At 35.4% G+C, this 23,565-nt stretch overlaps 1 protein-coding gene across 1 annotated transcript in view; it reads right to left on the bottom strand.

Moving 5' to 3' along the window:
• Positions 1-23,565, bottom strand: part of LOC134536012 (golgin subfamily A member 4-like) — a 41,107-nt gene that overhangs the window by 11,805 nt on the left and 5,737 nt on the right. The window contains exons 3-12 of the mRNA XM_063375506.1: positions 21,753-21,935; positions 19,145-19,270; positions 17,759-17,875; positions 15,338-15,392; positions 11,284-11,440; positions 10,651-10,785; positions 9,048-9,186; positions 7,164-7,279; positions 1,991-2,155; positions 152-375 (exon numbers count right to left, since the gene is read on the bottom strand). Coding sequence (XP_063231576.1) covers positions 165-375; positions 1,991-2,155; positions 7,164-7,279; positions 9,048-9,186; positions 10,651-10,785; positions 11,284-11,440; positions 15,338-15,392; positions 17,759-17,875; positions 19,145-19,270; positions 21,753-21,935 — 1,404 coding nt within the window. The 3' untranslated portion in view covers positions 152-164. The remainder of the gene's footprint in view (positions 1-151; positions 376-1,990; positions 2,156-7,163; positions 7,280-9,047; positions 9,187-10,650; positions 10,786-11,283; positions 11,441-15,337; positions 15,393-17,758; positions 17,876-19,144; positions 19,271-21,752; positions 21,936-23,565) is intronic.

Here is a 23,565-nt window from a genome sequence, read left to right on the forward strand (position 1 = left end):
GGTTAAAAGAAATATAACTAAAACAATGTACATAAAGGAAAAATTTTTTTTATCTGTCACACTGTCAGAAAAAAAAAAAGGGGGGGGGGGGCACCATGACTTCTAGAAACGAGGCCCACATAATGAAGTGGGGGGCCTGACGTATGCTCACCAGGGTGGAAGGGTCACACGGTCCCCAAGTCGGTGAGAATGCCCTCGGCGCTGTTGCTCTTGGGGACGGCAGCGGCCTTGGAGCGCCGGCCGCCGGCCGCGTACTTGAGCTGCAGCACCTTGGCCAGCAGGTCGGAGTTGGCCGTCTCGAGCAGCGCGATCTTGCGCGCCAGCACCGTGAGCTCGCGCTCCTTTTCCCGCAGCGAGCTCTCCAGCTGCATCACGCTACAGGGGGGGAGGAAGTGCAGGCAGAGACCCGTCAAGCCTCGGTCCAGGGCACAGACCAATCTGTGATTGCGCCCAGAGCGCAGACTAATTATATGGCACAGACCAATCAATACTGGGTTCAGAGCAGGGGTGTAGCCAGGGAGGGGGGGGGGGGGGTTAAGGGGTTCAAACACCCCCCCCCCCCCCCTTTAGCACCAAATCTTTAATTAATATCTTATTCATCACTCAAACAAATTTCATATTAAAACTAATAAATTTTTTACCATTACAATATTTAAATTTAAGTACCGAAAACTGCTAAAATAGCACTATTTTCCACCTTAAAATCCAAATTTTCCTGGGGGAGGACCCCCGTATCCCCCGCTTTAATTCCAGGGGGGGGGGGGGGGGGAGCATGCTTCTTAACACCCCCCATACACAAATCCTGGATACGCCACTGGTTCAGAGCACAAAAAATAATAAGCCACACACTAATCATGACTTGTTGTCTGTCTGTTTGCGCACTCAACTTTTTTTTGAAGTATTATGACATACAGTGTAACCAGCACTGGTGTAGGTCCAAAAAAATACTTAAATCAATCTTCATTATGTTAGGAGACTAGCGTCTCCGTACACAGCATCGTCAAGTAGCTTTTTTTAAAGAGGCTGGTTTTCTTTAATTTTTCTCAATCATATATATATTTAAATTTTAAATGTCTAGTATTCTCATTGGCAGAAGTATTTGAGCCTGTGTCTTTGAATAGTGCAATCTAGGCGCACCGTAGTTTGAATGATTAGGTTTTTTTTTCCTTCACAAGAATGCTGGTTAAAATTTTTTCTAACCACTTTAATTACTCTTATTTCATTTTGACAGTGTGGCTAGACTAGCATTGGCAAGTAACAGGGTTGATTGCGTTAAGTTCAGCACAAATTGGTCCCATAAAGTTTGAGTCACTTGCCTGTGTGGGAATAAGGGTTTTGCGAATTAACATTTTTAAGTCTATGGTTAATCACAACATTTCGTGCTTGATTTCAGAGTTATCGTAAGAAACGTGTCCACCGAATGGAAGCCGTTCGCGATCAGAACTTTTGCCATTTCCAACAGATGCTATTTTTTTTCGTGATATTACGGGAAATAAAAATTGTTTAAGTTTATCAATCGCTCTGCACTCACTACTGAGGATAACAACATTCCCTGCGACCGCTTTCTGCCACCACCGGCAACCAGGGGTTTGACGACAAACCATCGCAAGAACCACTCAAACAAAGGAACATACTGGGCCCATGCCAGGGGCGCAACAACAGGGGGGGGGGGGAAGGGTATTTTGCCCCCCCCCCCCCCTCTGAAACCTTGAAGTGGGGGCAAACAGGGGGCAAAGAAAGTGCTGTGTAATCAATTTTTAGATAATAAAACTGCTTAAATAGCACCATTTTCAACCTTGAAATACAAATTTTTTCCCCGGGGGACGACCCCCGGACCCCCCCCCCCCACTTCAATAGGGGGGGATCGATGATTCTTTATAAAAAGGTATGTTTCCCCCCCCCCCCCCTTGGAAATTTAGTTGTTGCGCCCCTGGCCCATGCCGTCCGCTTCGGGCGGGCGAACGGGCCGGGGGAAGGGGTTGAAGCGTACCTGACCATGAGGGTGCGCTTCTCCTCCTGCAGCTGGCGGTAGTCAGTCTCCACTCTCTCCCGGAAGCTCTCCTCGGCCATGAGCACCTTGCGCTGCACGCTGAGCTGCGACTGCAGGCTGTCCACCTGGCACTGCAGGGAGCCAACCTCCGCGTCGAGCCGGCTCCTGCGCCCACGACACCGCCGCACCGGTCACGGCCGTCTCACAGTTACGGACGAGATTTCACCGTCTTATTTTCCGTCCAACTTCATTTTTCGAAACAGAGGATTTCCTCGTCATCGTTCGTATTAAAAGCCGTTTCGCAGTTACTACTCCACCAAAAATAACGGTAAAGTTTATATGCCGCATAGTTATGAGTGTTAAGTCTGTTATTCATGCAGCGTGGAGCCGGAAAGGCCAAGAGCATTGCATTTTGGTACATAGATCCTACAGGTGGGGTCCTTGTGAACCTCAAAGTAACTCTTTAAAAAAAATTTTAATTTTTTTTTTTATTAAATGTTTTAGCAATTTTTGATCACATTTTCCAAATTATCTCTGCTTCTTATAATTACCAAAACCACTATTGAAATTAGGGATGGGGCGACCGAATCCAATATTCGCCGAATCCGCCGAATCCTAGGGATTCGAAGGTTCGGCGGGTCTGATATAGGATTCGTCAAAGGATTCGGTTTTTACTATTTACGGGAAAAAAATACAGTAAAAAATACAGTAAAACTCGCTTACGAGGTCCCGCATGGTAGGTTTTTCCGTATAAAGCGTTTAAATTGCCCGAGGTCTCGTCATTTACGCCATTAAATGTGTGATATAATGTCCGTTAAAATGTTTTCTGAAACTTCTTGTCTCAAATAATGGCACACGTAAATATGAAGAAAAGACAAATGAACAACAACATACGAAGAAATATGGATGATGTACCATAACTACAGTACAAACCCAATAGTTATTTTAAGATAATTACCATAAAAAGAACTAAAGATTCTTTGTAGAATACCATAATTACTACAGAAGCATGATAGCTACCATATTTGCACTATAGTTACCGCAACAACTGAGATGTATATTTACCGTGATAGTAATGTATTATTTATTTATGACATATTAAATTAAAGAACATTGTTTAAAAAAAAGATGATGTTAAACTTTGATATGTACGGTTGGCACATGTTGCTAAGAAATAATGCGATCTGAAAGAATGCAGTACTACTACGAAAAGTGAAAATGGTACTCGTGGATTTTTAGGTTATGGCAGTCTCTTTCGTTTTTCAGTAATATCGGTCGAAAATTAACGAGCGTACTGTATCGGAAGTCGGCAGAAATGCCGATTCAACTAAATATTGGCAAAATCGGCTTCTTCAATACAGCTCTACATTTAATGACATGAGTAAACATACTTCAGACTTCAGGATATTGAAAAAGACTTTAATTTCCATGTAGGTTTATTGTGTGTATGTTTTTTTTGCAAGTGTAAATTGAATGAAGTAAAATGTTTTTAGGTAAATCTGTATTGTACGGATTAGCGCCAAAAAAAATCGTACAAATATGAAATAAATTTCATTATATGCTCTTTTATGTCCTCTTTTCAAAACCGCCTGCGGAGATCAAAAATTCCAATTACTTTTGGAGATATCGCCGTTCTTATTTTGCAATACAAGCCCTATGTAATCATTCAACAGGCGCCATTTTATATTTTGCCGTGTGTGTGTGAATGCATAAATAACAGAAATTTTCCATTAGGTAAGGTTAGTTACATGATAAATACTTCAAAATAAACGGAAATTAAAAATAATATCAATTAATTTTACTTGTATAGTTTTAAGTATTTATAATGTAACTGACCTGACCTAACTAAACGGGACAAAGGTAGATTAGGTCAGGTCAGCTACAGTATAAATACTTTGAAACTGAACGGACATTAAAAATAATAAAAATTAATTTTAATGGTTGTTTAGTTTTAAAGTATTTATAATGTAGCTGACCTGACCTAACAAACCGGGAAAAAGGATGAACAGTAGGAACTCACGTAATTTTCTTTTTACGTGATGTAGTCGTTCAACTACGTCGCGAAAAAAAAAAAATCATACTTGTAAACAAGCAACAATGGGAACGCGGGAAGCCTACGATTCACTCATCCTTCTGGACATACCCGAATACTCACGTTGGCAAGCCTTCTTTCAACAGACGAGAGGCGAACGCCCGATCGTGCATCTTCGGTTTTTTTTGTTTTGTTTATTGTAAATAAATATGCAACTCATGAAAACTAATGGTCAATTAGGTATTGTTAGCTATATTATAAATACTTGAAAACATTGTGGATGGTTGATTTGGTTAGGATAGCTACATTAAAAATACTGTGAAATCATGTTAACGGTTTCCTAGCGCTGGATAGCTACATATTAAAAAGTTATTTGCTAAGCAACCATAAAATGATTTTACAGTTTTTTTAATGTAGCTATACTTACCTAATATAACCAACCATCCACAGTGTTTTAAAGTATTTTTAATTACTTCTTGCTAATTTTAAGAAAATAAGTCTTGCCAACGTGAGTATTCGGGTATGTCCAGAAGGATGTGTGAATCGTAGGCTTCCCGCTGAACTCCGCATCAGTGCACATCACGAAAATTAAAAAATTCCATATCTCCTAAAGTATTTGGAATTTCTGATCTCCGCCGGGTTTAATGAAAAGAGGAAGTTAAAGAGCACAGAATAAAGGTATTTTCGGATTTTTTAAAAATTTTTTTAAAAAAATCGCCAAAAAATGAATATTAAAAAATTCGATATCTCCAAAAGTAATTGGAATTTTTAATCTCCGCAGGCGGTTCTGAAAAGAGGACGTAAGATAGCATATAATGAAAGTTATTTCATATTTTTACGATTTTTTTTGGCGCTAATCCGTACAATACAGATTTACCTGTTTTTATTTTTATTACTTTCAATTGATTAAACTTTAATGACCAGTTACAGATATGTATTTATGACACTAATTTTGAGGTTAAGCAATTTTACTAAAGCATTCCAGCCACGCAGGTTGCCAGCGAGAGACGCTTCTCTTCTGCTGGAAACACTATCTCCAATCGTAGAGCTAATTTAACTCATGAACGTGCAGAACAAATTATTGTTCTGAATGATAGATTAAAGAACAGAATTTAATACTGTGTGACAATCTTTCTCAGAATTATTGTGCTGAAAAGTGGAAATGTTGAAACAATGTGAATGTACTTTTCAAACAACATGATTTTTGGTGCTAAGTTTGTTGAAGCTCAGTAAGGACTCCAGAAAAATTGACAAGGGTGAAATTTTTCCAAAGATATGTTACATTTACACAAACATATACTTGGTTATGTTAGTTGGATGATATCAGTTACTAATGAACCAATGGAAACAGGTAAGATTCAATGAAAAAAAATGTTATTTTTTTTCTAGCAGTACAAAATGTAAACACACTCTGTAAATAGTTACCCAAAATTAATAAGCCCACTTCATTTTAATACTTTATTCAAACATGATATTAAGTTTAAGATAAAAATAATTTCCCAAAAGTGTAACTGTACCACAAAAGCTCGAGCTCGGCTCGAAGTAAAATTCTTAGGCTCGCAGACCTCTAGCTTATTTATAGAAAAAATCCTAACCGCTAATCTGTACTAAAACTGAAATTTCTCAAGAAAAAATTGTTGTCTTTATATACACTTATACCAGAAATGTACCAATCTACATGTGATAAAGTCAAGGGACTTTTAGTGCAATCAGAATACATCTCACTTACATTAGATATGTGGACATCATCTATTAAAAGATTCGGGTTTGGGTTCGAGATTCGGCAATTCCAGTCGAGGATTCGAGTTAGGATTCGGATTCGAGGAAATCAGGATTCGCCCCATCCCTAATTGAAATATTATTATCGACATCTGAACGGCGTAAATAAAAAAAATTTCTTCTAAATTTCTAACTTGGCAGATTTTGACGATTTTAATAATTTTTTTGAAAAGTTTTCACAGAACATAATAGTGACTTAAAAAAAGGTCTATAAAAAAATATTAAACAATTTTCTACAAATTTTTGAATGAACAACAGAGTTATGTCAATGCAAAGTCATTAAGTACATTCATTTTAATTTTGATAATCATAATTTGTTTATTACTTCACAGAAAATACGGCAAAACCGGTTATTTCCTAGCCATAAAAGCCTAGATCTGAAATTTTGTGAATATTCACATTAGGACTTAGTCGTACAAAGAAGAACTTTTTTTTTCTTAATTTAAATTTTTGCTCTTAAATTATTTAAATTGGGTTCAGATCAAAACAAAGAAATACTTGATGTTAAACTTTTTTGGGTACTCTGTAAACTGTAATGTGGTATAGAAGTACAGTTTAATATAATGTTAACCAATAAGGACTTTTTTGCACCCGTATAGTCTAATGAGCAGAGCTTGAGTGTTCTGCCTGTAGCCTTCTACAGCCAATCTCAGGTACATTATCAAAATGCACATACAAAACCATTAATGCAGGTTATTATTGCATCAAATGATACCCAAGTATTGTGCAACAAGTCAACTGAGAAGGGGGAAAAGGGGAGGGTAGGGGGATAGATAAATAAATAAATAAATAAATAAATAAATAAATAAATAAATAAATAAATATGAGAAAAGTTTCATGTGCAAAATTACAAAAAGAATAATAATGATACTTAAGCGGTCAGCAATTTTCAACAAGTTTGTATGCTGAGGAAATACGTATTTGTTAGGGAGATAAGATTGAATCATTGTGTTACTGTGTGGATGTAATAATTTGTGTGTAGACAATGAAAAAAAAATTTGTAGAACATATTTGCAACATGCAAAATTTTCTATAATTTTTTTTAGTACATAACTATTTATTATTTTAGCTTTCCAGGTTAAAATTGTACTAACTCGTAGCAACTTTGCCTAAAAATGTGGAATAGAAAAATAAATAATAATAAGATAAAGGTAATAACATCTTTGGTAAATATATGCCATATCTGATAAGAGTACCTGTTATCTGACGTCACACTTCATAACAAATAAAAAAAATTCTAGATGAAAACGTCTAAATGCTTGACTGAATATCCTTCCGGTGAACTGCAATGAAATTTTAGTAAACCAACTGGTTTAATGATTCATACAAAAGTTACTAGAATATCACCTACACGACACTCACCTAAGTTCATCAACCTGCGCCCTTCGCTTTGCCTTGTACTGGATGTGCCGCATCGCGAGTCCATTGTACTTCTCGGTGACAGCACACAGCTGGCTCTTCAGACCTTCGCTCTCGCACTGTGAAGACAAAGGCATTCAAATGATCTCTTAATTTTCTTTGAGAATCATTTGGGGAAATCACTTAGGACAATCGGTACACCAAAAAAATCAAAATGTACAGGGAAGCATGTGCAAAACTCAGGAAAGAGAAAAAAACCATGTATGCGTGGCTGCCATGTACATAAAAAGTGAAACTCCATAGATAAGAGGGATATTAAATTTTTAGGGCACCCTAGTGTTTAAAAGACGAGTTATCATGCGTTTAAAATAGACCTTTATTTACTAGTTTCTGTCCAAGTTTTCAATGGAATAGTACAAGACTAAAATAATTATGGGTTTCGGTAACTAAACTAAGTTAAATAACCCTATTGGAAATTTAATGTATAAGTATTCTGTCCTGATAAGTCAAAAAGCCCTAAGTCCAACTTATTTCTAAATGATTTTTTTTGTAGCGCTTCCAAATAAGTCTCAAAAATACACCTTTAAATGACATTAAAAAGCTCTAAATCTAATGCAGTTAAGAGTTGTATTGAAATATTTTATTGGTCATAACTCCAGTTTAAAGTCATTTTAAATAAAAGAAGGCCCCATGTAACACACAAATACTTTGGAGAAGGTGTATAACAGCAACAAATTTTAAAATAAAAAGCCCTAAATCCATTTAAAAAAATTATATTAACATTAACAAAAAGTTCCGTAAATTAAAACAAAAACTTTTACACATTAAAAGCATTGTAGAGTACCAAAACTTTGATGCAGGTAAAGAAATTTGTTTTTCCCATTTTCCTGTAAAAATTTTTTCTTAGGTGAAAGGGCTTTTTATGTTATGGTGGCAGTATTTTTAATAAAACATTCCTACATGAAACTGCAAATCCAAACAGATCAAAAACATAAATGTGTATATAATCTAGCTTAGCGTCTTGTCGGCAGGAAGGTCAGTAGATAATGGAAACATGCAACATGATAAGAAATATTGGGGAAAGAATCGGAAATGGGTAGGGCTGTGTGAAGCTTCAACTAAGCAAATCAAATCAAAGCTCTTTTGAATATTTGATTTCAATTAGTAAGAGAATTTGCTATTTGTTTTAATTGAAGCTTCAAATATGATGTGAAGCTTCACGTTTGTGACAAAGCTCAGGTCTGATTTTATCAATGGACAAAATTAATTTTATGCATGGCTTTTTAATCATTTCTACTGAATGGTATTATAATAAGAAACAACATTTAAGTGTTAAACTATAATTTTCTAACTTCATCCCAGTATTTTTTTTAAAATAAGTGTAATACGGCCCTTCTCAGAAAATTTTTTTTGCAATTCAATGTCACATTGTAAATATTGTAAAAATTTGATTTTATATTGTCTTTGCATCAAAAAACTAGTATTCAAACAAGCCTAAAAATGGCTTAGAGTAAGGGAAAAATTTCAGCATTTGCTTGGAGTTATTTTGGGAAACTCTAAATAAAAACCGAAGCCCTAAATAATGATCCCAGTAATTTGCTGGCTTGCACAGTCGGTTAAATAAAATCAGGAAACAAAAACTTTGCAAGTTAATCAAATGGACTAATACTTTATTGTACTTAGTCACGACCGCATTAGCCTGCCAATGTCACTGATCGATATATTAAGGCTCAGTTGCATGACCATTGACTTCATACAAAGGTATGTATTATTCTTCTTTTGACTAACCTGAAAATGTTTTTGTTTGGATTTCCCTCACAAAATGTGCCAAAAGGGTCTGAGAAACCATCAGTTAACAATGCAGTCCAGAGGAGAGTAACGTAGTACCTGCAATTTCTTGATCTCTTCCAAACGAACCAATTCAGTGCGGGATGCAGCTATCTGTGAATCGAGAAGACTTGCCAACTTCTTCGGAGAGCCACAACTGAACTCGCTTAGTAACAAGCTCGGAGGTGTTGAATCAGCACTGCCACACACACGCAAACAAAACACACAAATAAATAAATAAACAATCAGTATGTTGATTCATTTGACAAAAAAACATTCTTGTCTTGAATAACTATTGAAGAAATGCATAACAGTAACATTCAAAATGCACATTATAACATTAAAAATAATTTCTTTTATCAAACGAAGTCACACAGCTTAGACATCTTGAGAAATTAATTATAAACTTACCCATGTAAAAATGTAACTGAATTCCTAATATTTTCATATTAAATTTATAAAGTGATTTCAAAATGAATAATTATGGATTTAACTATATCTTAACGCCAACAGTTTTTCATTCCATTAAAATTAAAATAACGTTGACATAAAATGCTATCAATGCCTAGGAAGACTACCAAACACCAACCTACATTCTACTGTAGCATATGCAGGTAAATATAACTTTAAATAAAAATTGAAGTATACTCTTACAATCTTGGATATTGATGAAAATTTTTATAAAATCGAAAACATGTATAACCTATTACAATGTTTTTGTTTCAAATAATCATTTGCATACAAAATTTGCCATAAGGGAGGAAAGAATGAATGTATGAATGAAGGTTTGACATTACGTAGACACTGGAGTCATCGGAGGTGAAGATATGACAATGGAGAATTGAAGAATGCACTGGTGGATGCAACTAGAGCACCTACAGAGCAATGCCCACCTGCGGAAAAGCCGGGAACGGACTGGGGTATTCGAACTGTAACCGATTTTCAGAATCGGAAATTTCAGTACTAGTCTTTGACGAATACGATAATCACCGGAACTTTCGGAACTAGGTAGTTTTTTTTATTAATGGTGTAGCAGTCAGTGATTTAAGTAGTAATAGTTTTCAACAATTAAACAAGTTTTAGTGACCAAAAAAGTAAAAAAAAAAATATAAACTTTTTATTGCAAAAAGTATCCACTAATGTGAACAAATCACTTTATCCTCAGTCTTGAACTCAATCTTTTACAAAAAATAAAGATAAAAAAAATATTAATTTCAACACATGCAAAATCACAGAATTATTAACTTAAAATAACATTTATTCTTTTTTCTTTTCATAAAAAAATTAAGAGAAAAATCTCATTTAAAGAATATTGGTGCCACAACCACAAGCACCAGCACGCAGACAGAGCAGTCAGAACACCGACTGACGACTAAACAGCACGGGCAGAGCGCGGTAGACTTATTCCCCTCACCCGCCCGCATCAATCACTTCGCCAGGGGAGAGTATTAAATGAAAGTAACCTTAGCGAGCAATAAATCAAAATTTTATGCTGTTTGATGTTGAGTGCCGAAAGTATCAAAAGAATCGGGAATTAAATTTAAAAATTTCCGGTTCTTCTACTGCACCAAGAGTACCGGGAATTCCCGGACCAGGATTTCCCCGGTTCCGAACCCTAGTCCCGACACCCCCAGGAATCAAAGCCAAGGGTGGAAACACTCACCCATAGCTGTGCGATCGCTGATCTAACGAGAGGGACTTGTGGCCCTCCGCCTCCTTCTCGTGGTCGTTGGGGTCGGTTTGGGTGCTGGTCTCCTGCCCCTGGCCGCTGTCCACGCTGCCTACTTTGGTCACTTCACTGCAAATGTCACAATTTCCATTAAGGGCTTTAAGTCTTGTCAACAGCAAGGCGGTTGGAGACGGAAAACACACAGCAGAGAGCAGCGGGTTGATGATGAACTCACATTTTACAATAAAGACAACATAAACAACAAAGGTCATCTCATGGAGTATGCAGCAGAAAGAAGTGACGTATGATGAAAACAACATTTTTCATTGAACTTGTACAAAATAAAATTTCCATCTAGTACACTGGAAAATATGTACAGTAATCACTATTGACGACCTGACGGTATATAATGTCACACACATCGAGGATGGTAGGTATTTACTGCATCGGTATATTGTTATAACCCACACGTGTATTAGTTGTTGGTATAAAGCAAAAGTATTGAATCAGTTTTGTATTCGTTAAAGAAATGAATCTGTAATTGGACGGTTATCCGTTTTTTTTATCCGCGTCACCCATCACTAGCTTTTACTGCACTTGAATCCGGACACGGGCTCCATCTCTTACCTCCCGATCTTGGCGGAGCTGAGGCTGGACTGGCGGAAGCTGCCCCGCGGGGAGTCCCCTCGCTGGAGGGAGATGCTGCGCCGGCACGTCAGCCGCGGGGAGTCCCCGGACCTGAACCCCGGCCACAGGAGGCTGAAGCTCGCGTCCCCGCTGTTCGCTGCGCAATCGCCCACGGGAAATAAACCCAACACATCCTGGTTAGAGTGCGCCCCTGAAGCTCTCCGGCAGCCTTTAACTGAGCTACGTATTCATTCACAAACACACAAAGAAATATAAAAAAAAAATCTTATACCATGATAATATGCACATAAAATTTGGTTATAATATCTTCTCGATTCCTATCACCACAGAAATGGGAAGAAAAAGCCTTAAATGAGGGAAGAGAACTACTTGCCTAAAAATATTACAACATAGTCCTATAAATTTTTTTTTTCATAACGGTTAAAAAAAATTACGTAGCGAAGTGATTAAGGTTTCTACTAGCTTGGTTTCAAATAAGAAAGGAAAAAAAAATTGACTCGTAGAAGGCTCAAAAGAAACGGAGAGTATAAAATGCACACAGTAAAAAGTCACTAAATTGCAATGAGCATAATATCAATAGTTGCAAGTATGCACATGCAGCTGTATCCTTCGGCGAGTCAGCCCGCGGCCGCTGTAAGTGGCCAATTGATATCCTGCAGGTTGGTGCTGGGTCGGATTCAACGTCCAAGTTCGTTCCACACTCTTTTCCTGCTAGCAACACATTGGGAGATTTTTGGTGGCCACTTCATCACGTCCACATGGCTAGATTTGATTGCAACCAGTCAATCACTTTGATTCAGTTTTATCTAAGAATGTACAAATGCAAATTTTAATTTGTGTACATCTTTAAAACTATCCTTTTGCAATTGTTTAAAATCTGTAAGAGACAAAAACAATTACATATCTGCAACTAAATGGCCACATTCTGTCACTCTTGTTGAAAAATATTTTCACCAAATAAATAGAAAATATTAATTTTAATAAGTGCCCAAGATCAAAAATTCATGCCAATCTGCTCAGGCATTGCTAGCATTTGTGAAAAATTTTCCCTTCATGCAAGACTACAGCGAATGGCCATGCCTGTGTTCATTCTAACACTTAATAATGATTGCTTATTTGTAAAACTTACATTTACTGTAAAACAGAGTGAACAGACACAGTGGGGTGAATAGAAAGTTTTCTCAAAAAAAATTTTATGTAAAAAATCTTCTGTTGAAATTTTCATACTTGTTATTTGCCATCATTATTAATACTGATTTTAAAGGAAGAAATTTATTTTTTAAATTCTCTGAACGGACAGTTTATATTCACCCCATCTTACGGTATTGACAAAGTTTGCAACTAGAGACTGAGGGGAAACACTTTTAAAATTTTATGTAATTTTTACAATTGTCACAATTTCAGGACTTGCACAACAGAGTTCCAACTAAAAAATATTTGTACTTTGATAATGAAAATATTTATTACGACAATACTAATACATTTACAAGATCAAGGTGAAGTACATTCTTGAATCTAAAATTAAAAAGTTACTCTCCAATATATATATAAAAGACAATTTTTTTTCCCCCACCGTGCCAAAGGTTACTCAGAAGAATTTAGTATTTCAATATTAATTAGAGGTAATGATTTATAAAACAAACATGAATAATACTAAACAGCAACAAGCAGCAAAACATTTATGTAACCTAAATTTATTATAAACATTGTTTAGACAAGTATTAATAACAATGTTCACTTTAAAAATTAATTAAGAAATGGTTTTAACCAAACGTACTGACTACACAAAATATTAAATAATTTTAAAAGTTTTTAAACCACCTTACCCCAAGTGCTTACAAACTAAAACTACAAATTTTGTATGTGCAGGAATAATTTATAAAATGTGTGGTTCATGCACAAAAATTTGTATCATAACGTGAATAAAACTGATAGGGTATCCAGCAAAACCAACAAACCAAATTTCCTTTTAAAATGTCTTTTTACCTAAGTTAGAAACATTTAATGGAACCGCTAAACAAATAAAAAAAAACTTAAAAACTTTTAAGATACATATTAAAGGTTGCCGACAATACCTTATTAACATTTTGGAGATTATAATTTCATTTATTTGTATGTCAATAGCTAATGCTTTGGAAGCTTTTGACGGGCAGGACAGATTGAATTTTTCGGGCCTTCTGATTTTACTTGAGGTTCCTGTGATTGACGAACGGATGAGAAATGGAGAGACCCGATGGTGGATCATTACGAATCCAGCTTAAATGGGTTAGTGAAACATTCAGAGACTTTGTACAACCCATGGAGTTATGAAGTTATGGAGTAGTTGTCAAGCATGGATACTGATGTCATTTTTGGTTTTGGGCATCCACCCATACATATGATGTAAACAAATGGTGGTTACAACCTTCCTATAATAATTTTTAAGAAATAATGGGATGAGAATCGTAAAAATGCCATGTTGGGCTTATGATTGCACGAACAGGTTACCTAAAAAAAAATTGGAATCATATTTGACACATAAGTCCAATATTATTGTGTATTCTTGCAGGATACCACAATATACATACTACCAAATTGGTTTTCACACTGAAAAATTATGGAAAATTACATAAGTTGTAAGTTTTTGTAAACTAACCATAGATTTTCTTCAGTAAGTTACTTCCTGTTTTCTTGTTGACTTTCCCAAAAAAAATTCACTCTAGTTTATATTTCCTCAACTTATTTATTAATACAATCATGTGCTAGTTACAAGCATAAAGCTTGATTAATGATTAGATTATTGGCTATTCTAAAAATTAAAAACAGAATTTCTTTAAATTATACTAACACTTATTTAGATTATCCCGTAAAGGGGTGTTTTACAATAATGAGTGGCATCTTAAAAAAACTAGAAACTAGGGAAGTCATTAAGAATTTCATGGGTAAACTGTAGGATCAAAAACTCAAAATAAATAAAAATGATTATTATATATAGAACATAACTTAAAATCACTATAATGAAGTGCTTCTTACCACGAAATAAGTCAAGAATTGAAAATAATATGATGAAATTACTAGTACTTATACATACAAACCCCATCCTCTCTAAAATAAATTAAAACAAATTGGTACAAAGTACAGAATCAGCAAAGGCATCTTGTTATGTCGGTGAATGGATAGGCAGGTACCAGAAAACCTATTTTAGTCACTAATCTTGCCTTATTCATAAATAGCAGCTATCGATATTTGAAATTACAATTATATTTCCAATTTTTAGTTAAAATCAATTATAATAATGCATGAAATAATCACAAGGTAGATTTTGATATTTTGAATTTTATCACCTAATATGAAAAATTGATTATAACAATGACATTCTTAAAACATGTACCTATTAAGTAAACATGAATGACATAGTACAAAATCCATTACTGAATAAGCTTAGTAACACTGATGCAGCATGTTTATGTACTGATAAGAGTGTAAAATTGATAACCCAAATGGTTAACACATTTTGCGACTTTTTTTTTTTTTTTTGTATTATCAAAACAAGATATATTGTTGGACAACCTTTAAGTTTCATTTTTTTACCGACCAAGATAAACTTACTTGCAAATACGCATCATTTCCTTCCAATATCGGAGAATAAAAATAGAGCATTCTGCCTTTAACTACACTATAGCCTGTGATGTTTTGCGGTTGTTTCGACCTCAAATGTAAACACAGCAAAGATTATACACCCGCTACCTAACTTCTTAACTCTATGGTGTAAACCATTCATTAAAATTCTCTGACATATACCTATTTCCCTAACTATAATTTTTTAGAAATAAAACACTCCTTGATTCCAAGTTTACAGTGATGCTGGACACCCAGATAAAATAGAAATACTTAAATCCATCCTTGCATTAAGAATAAAAAATAAACCATTTCCTGTGCATGGCATGCAAGAACACCTCAGAGGTGATCGCTCCAGTCCGCTGTCAAGTGGTCCAACACTGCAGCCAACCCACAATGCTACGCAAGCATGCAGTTAATCAAGATTATTACACACCTATGTGTTTCAACTGTGATTCCCTCTCCTCTAGCTCGGCCAACGCTTCCGACAGCTAAGAATACACACATATATGTACAGAGAGTGGTGATACCACGGTTGCCAGGTTTCAAAACGGGTAGTTAACTTCACACACATACACAAGAGGAGCCATTGTTATCAAACACGTAGACCTATAAGTGTATAAGCTAGCCCTTTTCTAGACAAGACAACAGCAAACACTGTAAGGCACTTCATACAAAATACTTCTCTTCAAAGCAGAAGTAGAGCCGGGGGGGGGGGGGGGGGGGAGGGGGGTGGACATCCCTGATTTTCATAAGAAAAATAATATACATATGTATGAAAATACTTACAATGGATTGAACTAAACGTCTCTTCGACATTGGGTGCATTAAAGATAAAAAGTGAGATGAGATGCTAATCAGGGGTGTACGTGGGGGATAAGAGGAAGATCCTACCCCCAACCCCCTTCCTGTGAAATCTAAAAAAATCTCTCACCAATAAGAAAGCAAACAGTGGGCAAAGTGTTTCTATTCCTCCCACCGCAACCAAAATGAAATTCTGCATGCGCTCTTGATGCTAATGGAGTAATGATGGAATGAATGGTCAAAGGAAACAGGAGCACCCCCGAGAAAACCCACTGCCTCACAAACACATCCGCCATGTTTTTCACTTGCGAAAAATCCGGGCCTGATTCCACCAGGAATCAAACCCAGATCACTTAAGCTTGAGTGAGCTCACCATGCAACCACCGCGGTCTGCTAATTATAGTTTGTTATAGCTTTGAGTTGGCACTCTTTTATCTTTTTTGCTTTGTGATTTGAGGTAAGTAACACTTACCGAAATACTTTTATTGTTTTATCTATCGTTTTATGTTTGCTATTGCAAAACACAGGTACTGCAACATGATGCCACAAATTAATTTTACTACATGTATAAATGAAATGATTATTGAACAAATCACAGATTGTATTAAATGCTTGAAACAAAAATTAATTTTAAAAATAAATATTTAGGTATCACATAAACAAAATTTCCATATTTTACCGACAAAATAGTTATGAAAACGAAAATCTATGTACTGTTTCCAGCCAAAGTCAGTCCTTTTTGGCTGAAACGAAGCTGGCTTTTGGCTACATCTCCCCTCCTCCGTCAAATTTCACCAAGTTATCCAGAGTGAGTAGTCGCCCCACAACATTAGTCACAAAAAAAAACTGTTAAAAATTTTTAATTTTCAATTGGTTTCACTTTCACTGCAGTAACTAATTGAACAACCTAACAAAATCAAATCAACTTCACTTGGAAGAAAAAAATACATTTTGTGGCAACAGAAAAATGCTGTATTGGCTGCAGTGCCTAAGAGCATGTTTAATAGAATGTTAAGAAGATGAGTTAATTCATTACATCAAAAGTGAAGGTTACTGTTTTGACAACATTTGTAGCTTTCCAAGGGGCCCAAATGAGTCATGTCCCTTCTTTACAGTCATAGTTTATCTGTACACATCCACCAAATTCAAACAATTACTAATACTATAACCATTAAGTAACTGTTACACTGTATGAATTTGCGAGTAGAAATGGCATGCCTGACAGTGATGGGGTGATAAATTCTCATCAGACAAGTGTATGAATTCAAGACTAGGTATTCGGGTGACATCATAATCATAAACAATGGGTAAGTAAAATTACTTGTTAATTTGTTTTGAGTACGGATGAGGTAAAAATCTTTAAATCCAATAGTGGAGAATATTTCTGAAATGGAATTTTGGTTTCCAATAACATTTTAGGTCGAAATGAGGTTTTTTTTTTCTGGGTGTAGGGTAAAACCAGATGTACGATGTTAAAACTGTGAATAAATGAAAACAGGTCAAAAAAAAGGACATTGTAGTTTTGAGAAATATCACAGTGAGACGTTTTTTAAATTCTTTTTCTTACACATATCAAGAGACCAGAAAAAAAAATTAGTAGGTAAATGATTAAAAAAAAAGAAGAAGGTATTTATACTGGACATGCAGTTAAATTGGACCTTACAAAAGTGAACAATGCACCAAGTGTCAATTCCCATCAACTGAAGTAAAGAAAAGGCTTTATTGTAATTGAAGGACATTTCAAGGGAAGTAACGTTACTAAAAAAATTTGTATTATAATTAAAGTTTCTTCAGAATGTGTGCAAAAACTAATTTCTAGTAACTTTACAGCAAGTATTTGACACATAGTAAATTAATTTGTATAATGATTTGATTTTTTTTAAATAAAATAGTCAATACATATTTTCAGTTTTGTGTTTTAACGGCTTAAATTGACTTTGCTGCATTCTGAAGAAACAAAAATTTACGCATAAAATCCAAATGGTTAGTCCTACGTACAAGACTTTGTTACACTTGGAATACCTGAAAATGGTTTCGAGAATGTGAACATTACCTTGAACGCAAGCCGCTCGTTATCCAGCTCTAATTGGCGAGACGCCTTCTCCAACAGCTGAACACGGTCGCACATTTCAGACACCTCCCGTCTCAGGACCTCCTTTTCCGAAGATACCTTCAAGAAGAACAAGAATGAGAAGGAAAAAAAAAGGTGCATGTACGTACTCAGTACGCACGTTAAATTTATTTAGAGCCGATGTCCCCAGGGCTTTGCTACGGAACACTCTCACAATGCTCACGATAGCAGGACCTAATAATGATTCTTTGTGAAAAGTTTCTTTAGGCGGGCCTTGCGAAACTATGTCGCAGGCCCAGTCCTGTAAGCTACCCGGCTTTCTGGATTTAAATTAGGGTTGGGCCGTCAAATCATTAGAGTTAAACTGCCACATATTGTATTTATATTTCAGTTTACAGAAAAAAACAAGACATTTAAAATTTGTTGTAAGAAATCCACTATTTATTGAAGATTTTTTTTGTAAAAACAGCCACAATCCAAAAATTAAAATTGGCATTTCTGGTCCATCCTATAATGATCCCTTGTTATCAGGCCCATCTGTTAAACTAAAAACAACCATACTCTGTATGGAATGATGTTCTGAAATATGGTGAGTTCAGAAAAAAACAACCATTGCCCACTTATTATCAGCATAAATAATTACTGTTCGCAGTATTTTAAGCAAAAATAACCACTTTAAACAGTAATTTAAGCAAAAATAATAACTATTGTAAACAGTATTTTAAGGGGAAAGAAACCCCCCTTGTCCAACGTATTTTAAGTCAAAATAACCACTGACAGTATTAAAGTTGTTTTTATTTGTATGGATGCTATCCTCTACGTAATGCCAACCCTTATTTTTACATTTATGTTGTTAACTGATGGTTTTTAACTGCTTACCTAGTATAAATTATAAATTAATAAAGAATATTATTTTCATTTTTGTACACTCATGAATTTACTTTGGCAAAAATCTTACTCCAGAACCAAGAATGTTTCATGCCAAATTGTTTAACTATATTTGTAAATTAATGTTGATTAGCACATCAAAGGGGAGTGAAGAAGTGTTATTTGTGTTACAGTGTAAGTTTCACATCATTTAAACACCAATGAGCAAAGGAGAAACATTGTTTTTGCTTCTCTTGAAAAAATTTCATTTTCGGACCATGGTTGTTTCTTGTTTTTGCTCTTCAACTCAAATTGTCTGGCCCTCAAATAAGTTTCAAAAATGATTGAGCCTGACCCTTGAAATAGAGTGAATTTGGCCAGGTTTAGGTTTTTTTACCTCATGAAAAAACAATAAGGTAATTATTTTGCCTGTACACAGGATGTTTGTCACATTACCACAAACATATTGTAATGTACCTGAAATGAAGACATCAGCAATACCTTTATAATTTCTGACAGAAGCTCACTCTCCTTGTTGAGGCCATTGACCCCATTGGAGAACTTCAGCTTCTTTATCACCTCAATCTCCTCCATCAGCTTGGCACGGTCTGCTATGAGGAATGCTACCTGCGCCAAGCGAAGGAAAACAGCCATCAACACTCTTCAACATTAACACAAAAATCGTAGGTGGAAGGAAGGATGCATTACAAACAAAAATAAAAGATCTAAATAGGCTGCAGTTTGAAGCAGACTGATACTTGTCTTAGAATTTTGCTATTGCTCAACAGGTAAAACGTAATTTGTTAGTGTGATTTTGGAAAGGCAATATTAGGTGCACAAATTTAGTACAGTAAAAATTGGCAACATAAACACCATCCCTGAAAAAAAAAAGTGATATCTCGGTGAAGGCAGTGTGTTATTTTGGATGATGCAAGGTGGCAGTTACAACATCTTTGAACTACAAAACACAGAAAATGATGCGTTATGTGAATGATAGAATGATAATGCAACTGTTCAAACCCCTTGTTGATGTAAGATTTTTGAATACACAAATTATAATTTTATTTAATTATTATATTTACAAAATGTATAAATCAATCATTACATACAGTCTGTATGTCCTAAATTTTTTAATCTTTATACTGTTTGTACATCTCAAATTTTCAAATCCCTTAGGGCAGTATTCCAAGAGATTCGGTTAAGGTAGTGAACAAGCACTATCTGTTGGGTTGGGATACAACCATAACCTAACTTGCAGACTGCATTCCAGAACGTGCCAAAAACCCAATCCCTGTTAGATAACGAAAAAGCAACCGTTTTAATAAACAGTGTCCTGCACGAGGCTAGAAACTGATTTCAATGCATTCTAGCGGATGACTGGCAACCATCGATACATTTGCTACACCAAACATTACACAGATAGCTGCACTATAGCGTGAATTAAACGGTGTAACTTTAATTCACAAGTATTTTAAAAGTTGTGATTATTTGTTTTTATAACCATTTAAGTGTACCTAATGTATTCCAGGATAGTTTTGCTATCATAAATTTTCATTTGGCACACCAACATGCTTGAGACGTCCCCCGATTATCGCAAAAATGACTATATACGAGTTAATGGCGACCGATGCTGGTCAGCCATCTGGATGAAATAAATGAAAAAATTAGCTCTGCGCTCGCGCGTAATTTGGGCAATGGATAGGACACCAAAATCCATTGCCTAAAAACAAGGGACTGGCCGTGTCCTATCTTGCTCTAGGAATACGGTTAGGGTACAGGTGTAGCATATCCAACACCTAAACCCTTATTTTTGTGTCTTGGAATATTGGACTTAAGTACCTTTATAACCTTCCAAAGGCTGAGCGAGCTATTTTGACTGCAACTTCAACTTGATAAGATTTAAGTTTTCTGGGATGAAAATTAGTTCCCATATACAAACCACCTCTTGCGTGAACTTCTCGATCCGCAATGGCAGGGCCGTAGCAAGGATTTTGTAACGGAGGGAGTCCAGTAAATCATTATATCTTTTTATTTTACCAGTAAGTTTTCTTTATAATTTAATTTCAAAAAGATATTGATTGTAACACTAAAATTTCAGGAAAAATTAACTTCAACTTTAACATTTAAATACAGAGATTTAAGTAATAATTTAGTTTGAGAAAATAAAACATTTTACATTTTGGTTTATATTTAATTTTTCTTGATACTTATTTTCATAATACTTTGTCATAAATACAGATATATTCTAATTATTAAATACATGAAACATACATCTCAAATTTGTTTGTAAAACATGCTTACAGAGCCACGTGTACAAACTGGCATTAAATACAGGCCACAGTGAATTCCTGCTAAACCGAAAATCCAGCTAATACAAATGAGTTTAGGGTAAAAATACATATTAAAAAATATATATATTTTTTTAAATTCTAAAAATTAATTTTTAATGTCTTGACCCATTTGTGAACATGTTTAGTGATTCTGTGCTTGCAAAAATTTTATAAGTTGTGTTGAGTGATAATAAACGCTTATATAAATGTATTTTACCACACGCTGTTGCATTACTGCAATTATTTGACGAATCCGAAAATACGGTGGGTAATTCAAACAGGTCTCGGCTTCAATTAGTTTGGATTTGCGGGACTCCGCGCTGTACTCTGAAACACAATTCCTGTGGTTTCTGTGTATGAGGCATGTCAGACTATCATGGGAAGGAAATACATCGCAGCCCACTAAGGATTACAATAATCGTTCTAAAATGGACGTAGTTATGCAAAAAGGAACCAACCCACATGAAACCTATTCTGAGTATTTTGAAGTAAAAGTTAATTATAAATTGCAATTCTCCTACTGATAACATAACGCGGGTACAGTTTTAATGGTCTAGCATAAATACTGATATAATAACGGCAACGACGGTACGATCAACGTTGTACTAGTTTAATTTATTTTCAAATAAAATATATAACAAGATTGTGGGTTGGTTCCCTTTTTGCATAACTACGTCCAAATAATCTCTCTTGCAACCTGAAGGTGTACTTTGCTATGATTTTTCTCGTTGCGTCTTTGCAGAGTGTTTTTAAATGCCGGAAAGGGTAGGGGTTCGGACCTGCTCCCCGAGACTGTCGTCGGCGACGCGCTCCAGGCCGCTCTTCTCCAGCAGGGTGGCGAGCGTGGCCGCCTGCTGCTGAGACGACTCGAGCCGCGCGCGCAGGGCGAGCGTCTCCGACTCCAGGTGGTCCGCGCGCTTCTCCGCCAGCGACCGAATGTGCCCGATGTAGCTCTCCATCTCCTGCTCGCCCGGCAGACACGGTCCCCTCACACTTTGCAAAAACATTTCCTGACTGCGGCGTCCGTTCGTGTGTCCCGTCGGAACACAACCCTGGCAGGGAAGTACAAACTGTTGGGTCTGTGGACAATCGCCCCATATTAATCTGCATGTATTAAAGATATGGCAAGGGGGGATGGGTGTGTGAGAGTAAGAACAATATTTTGTCCACACACTAATATCATGAACATGATGTGTAATTTTTATAATGTGTGTCAAATTTCTCTGCTACAGTATGTTGTGTTACTAGCGGTCAGAAACAAAAATTTGTATGATTGATTATCCCATGTAGCTGTATTTGTGATTTGTATTTTGATTCAATTCTTTATTAGTTTATTACTATATGTAATTACAATGTCAGTATTGTTATATTAAATTCCTATATTTTCAAAAAGCATTTTTTGAACATCACATTCTACAGGACTTAAAAAAAAAATTATAAATGCTAATAAATGCTACAGAACAAAAAATAAATGCTATAAAGTAGCTTTTTAAATACTATTTTTCATCATCTCTAACTATACATTAACACTTGTACAGTTTTACAGTTTTGGTTGCAAATAAAAAAAAAATCCTGCAGTACCTACATATAGAAAACTAAAACATTTGCACGTTAAATATGTTTTAAATCAATAACTCTATCAGTATGTATAAATAATTGCTATCATAATCTATACTTGTGCATCACTAATGTTCCTCATTTAGACTAAGCATTGGTTATATATATATATATATATATATATATATATATATATATATATATATAAAATAGGAGATTGGTGTGTATGTATATATGTATGTATTTATGAAATAGATAAACTCAGACACAGTTTGACTGATCGCCATGAAAGTTGGCACATCAAAGTGTTTTTTCATGGAGAAGGTTTTTATGCTATTTTTTTTTTTGTAACTCGCAGCTAGATGGCGCTGCAGCGCATAAACTTCTAAACTGTTCAACCAATAGCCATGAAAATTGATGTACCTAGATATTTGAACACTGAGAATATTTTTGCAATATCCATTTTGCTATAACTCGCCACTCGATGGCGCTGCAGTGAATCAATTTTTAAACTGTTTAACTGATTGCCATGGGTCAACAGAAAATCTTTGGCCATACACATACAAACAGCAATTGTGTGTCATTTCTCTATGTCCACCATACTGTCATAAAGCGCTATCCATTTTACTTTGATTCACGGACAATATATATACCTGTGTTCAACTCGGGTAACGCCAGGTACTGCAGCTAGTAATTATATAAAATCCTATACTAATGACACTCCAAATGGAAGTGAAAATAATAGGTATGTATCTGCATCACTATTAAATCTCTATTTAATTATTTTGGAAACCATTAATGGTGGAGAAAACTTTTTTTTCCCAAACAACTGTCTTTACAAATTTTCAAATTTAAGTCATAAACATGTTAAGTAATGTGGGTGACAAAAATTTTATGATGATTTTTGAAGTGCAGGATCAGTGTGATATTTAGAGTTAAAATTAACATGCAAAAAAATTTCAGTTTTAGCTAACTGTACATTTTTGTTATTTTAAAAAGTTTATGAATATGACTGGGAGAGTTTGGGGTATTTAA

Source organism: Bacillus rossius, chromosome 10 (genome assembly GCF_032445375.1).
Source record: "Bacillus rossius redtenbacheri isolate Brsri chromosome 10, Brsri_v3, whole genome shotgun sequence".
NCBI lineage: Eukaryota > Metazoa > Arthropoda > Insecta > Phasmatodea > Bacillidae > Bacillus > Bacillus rossius.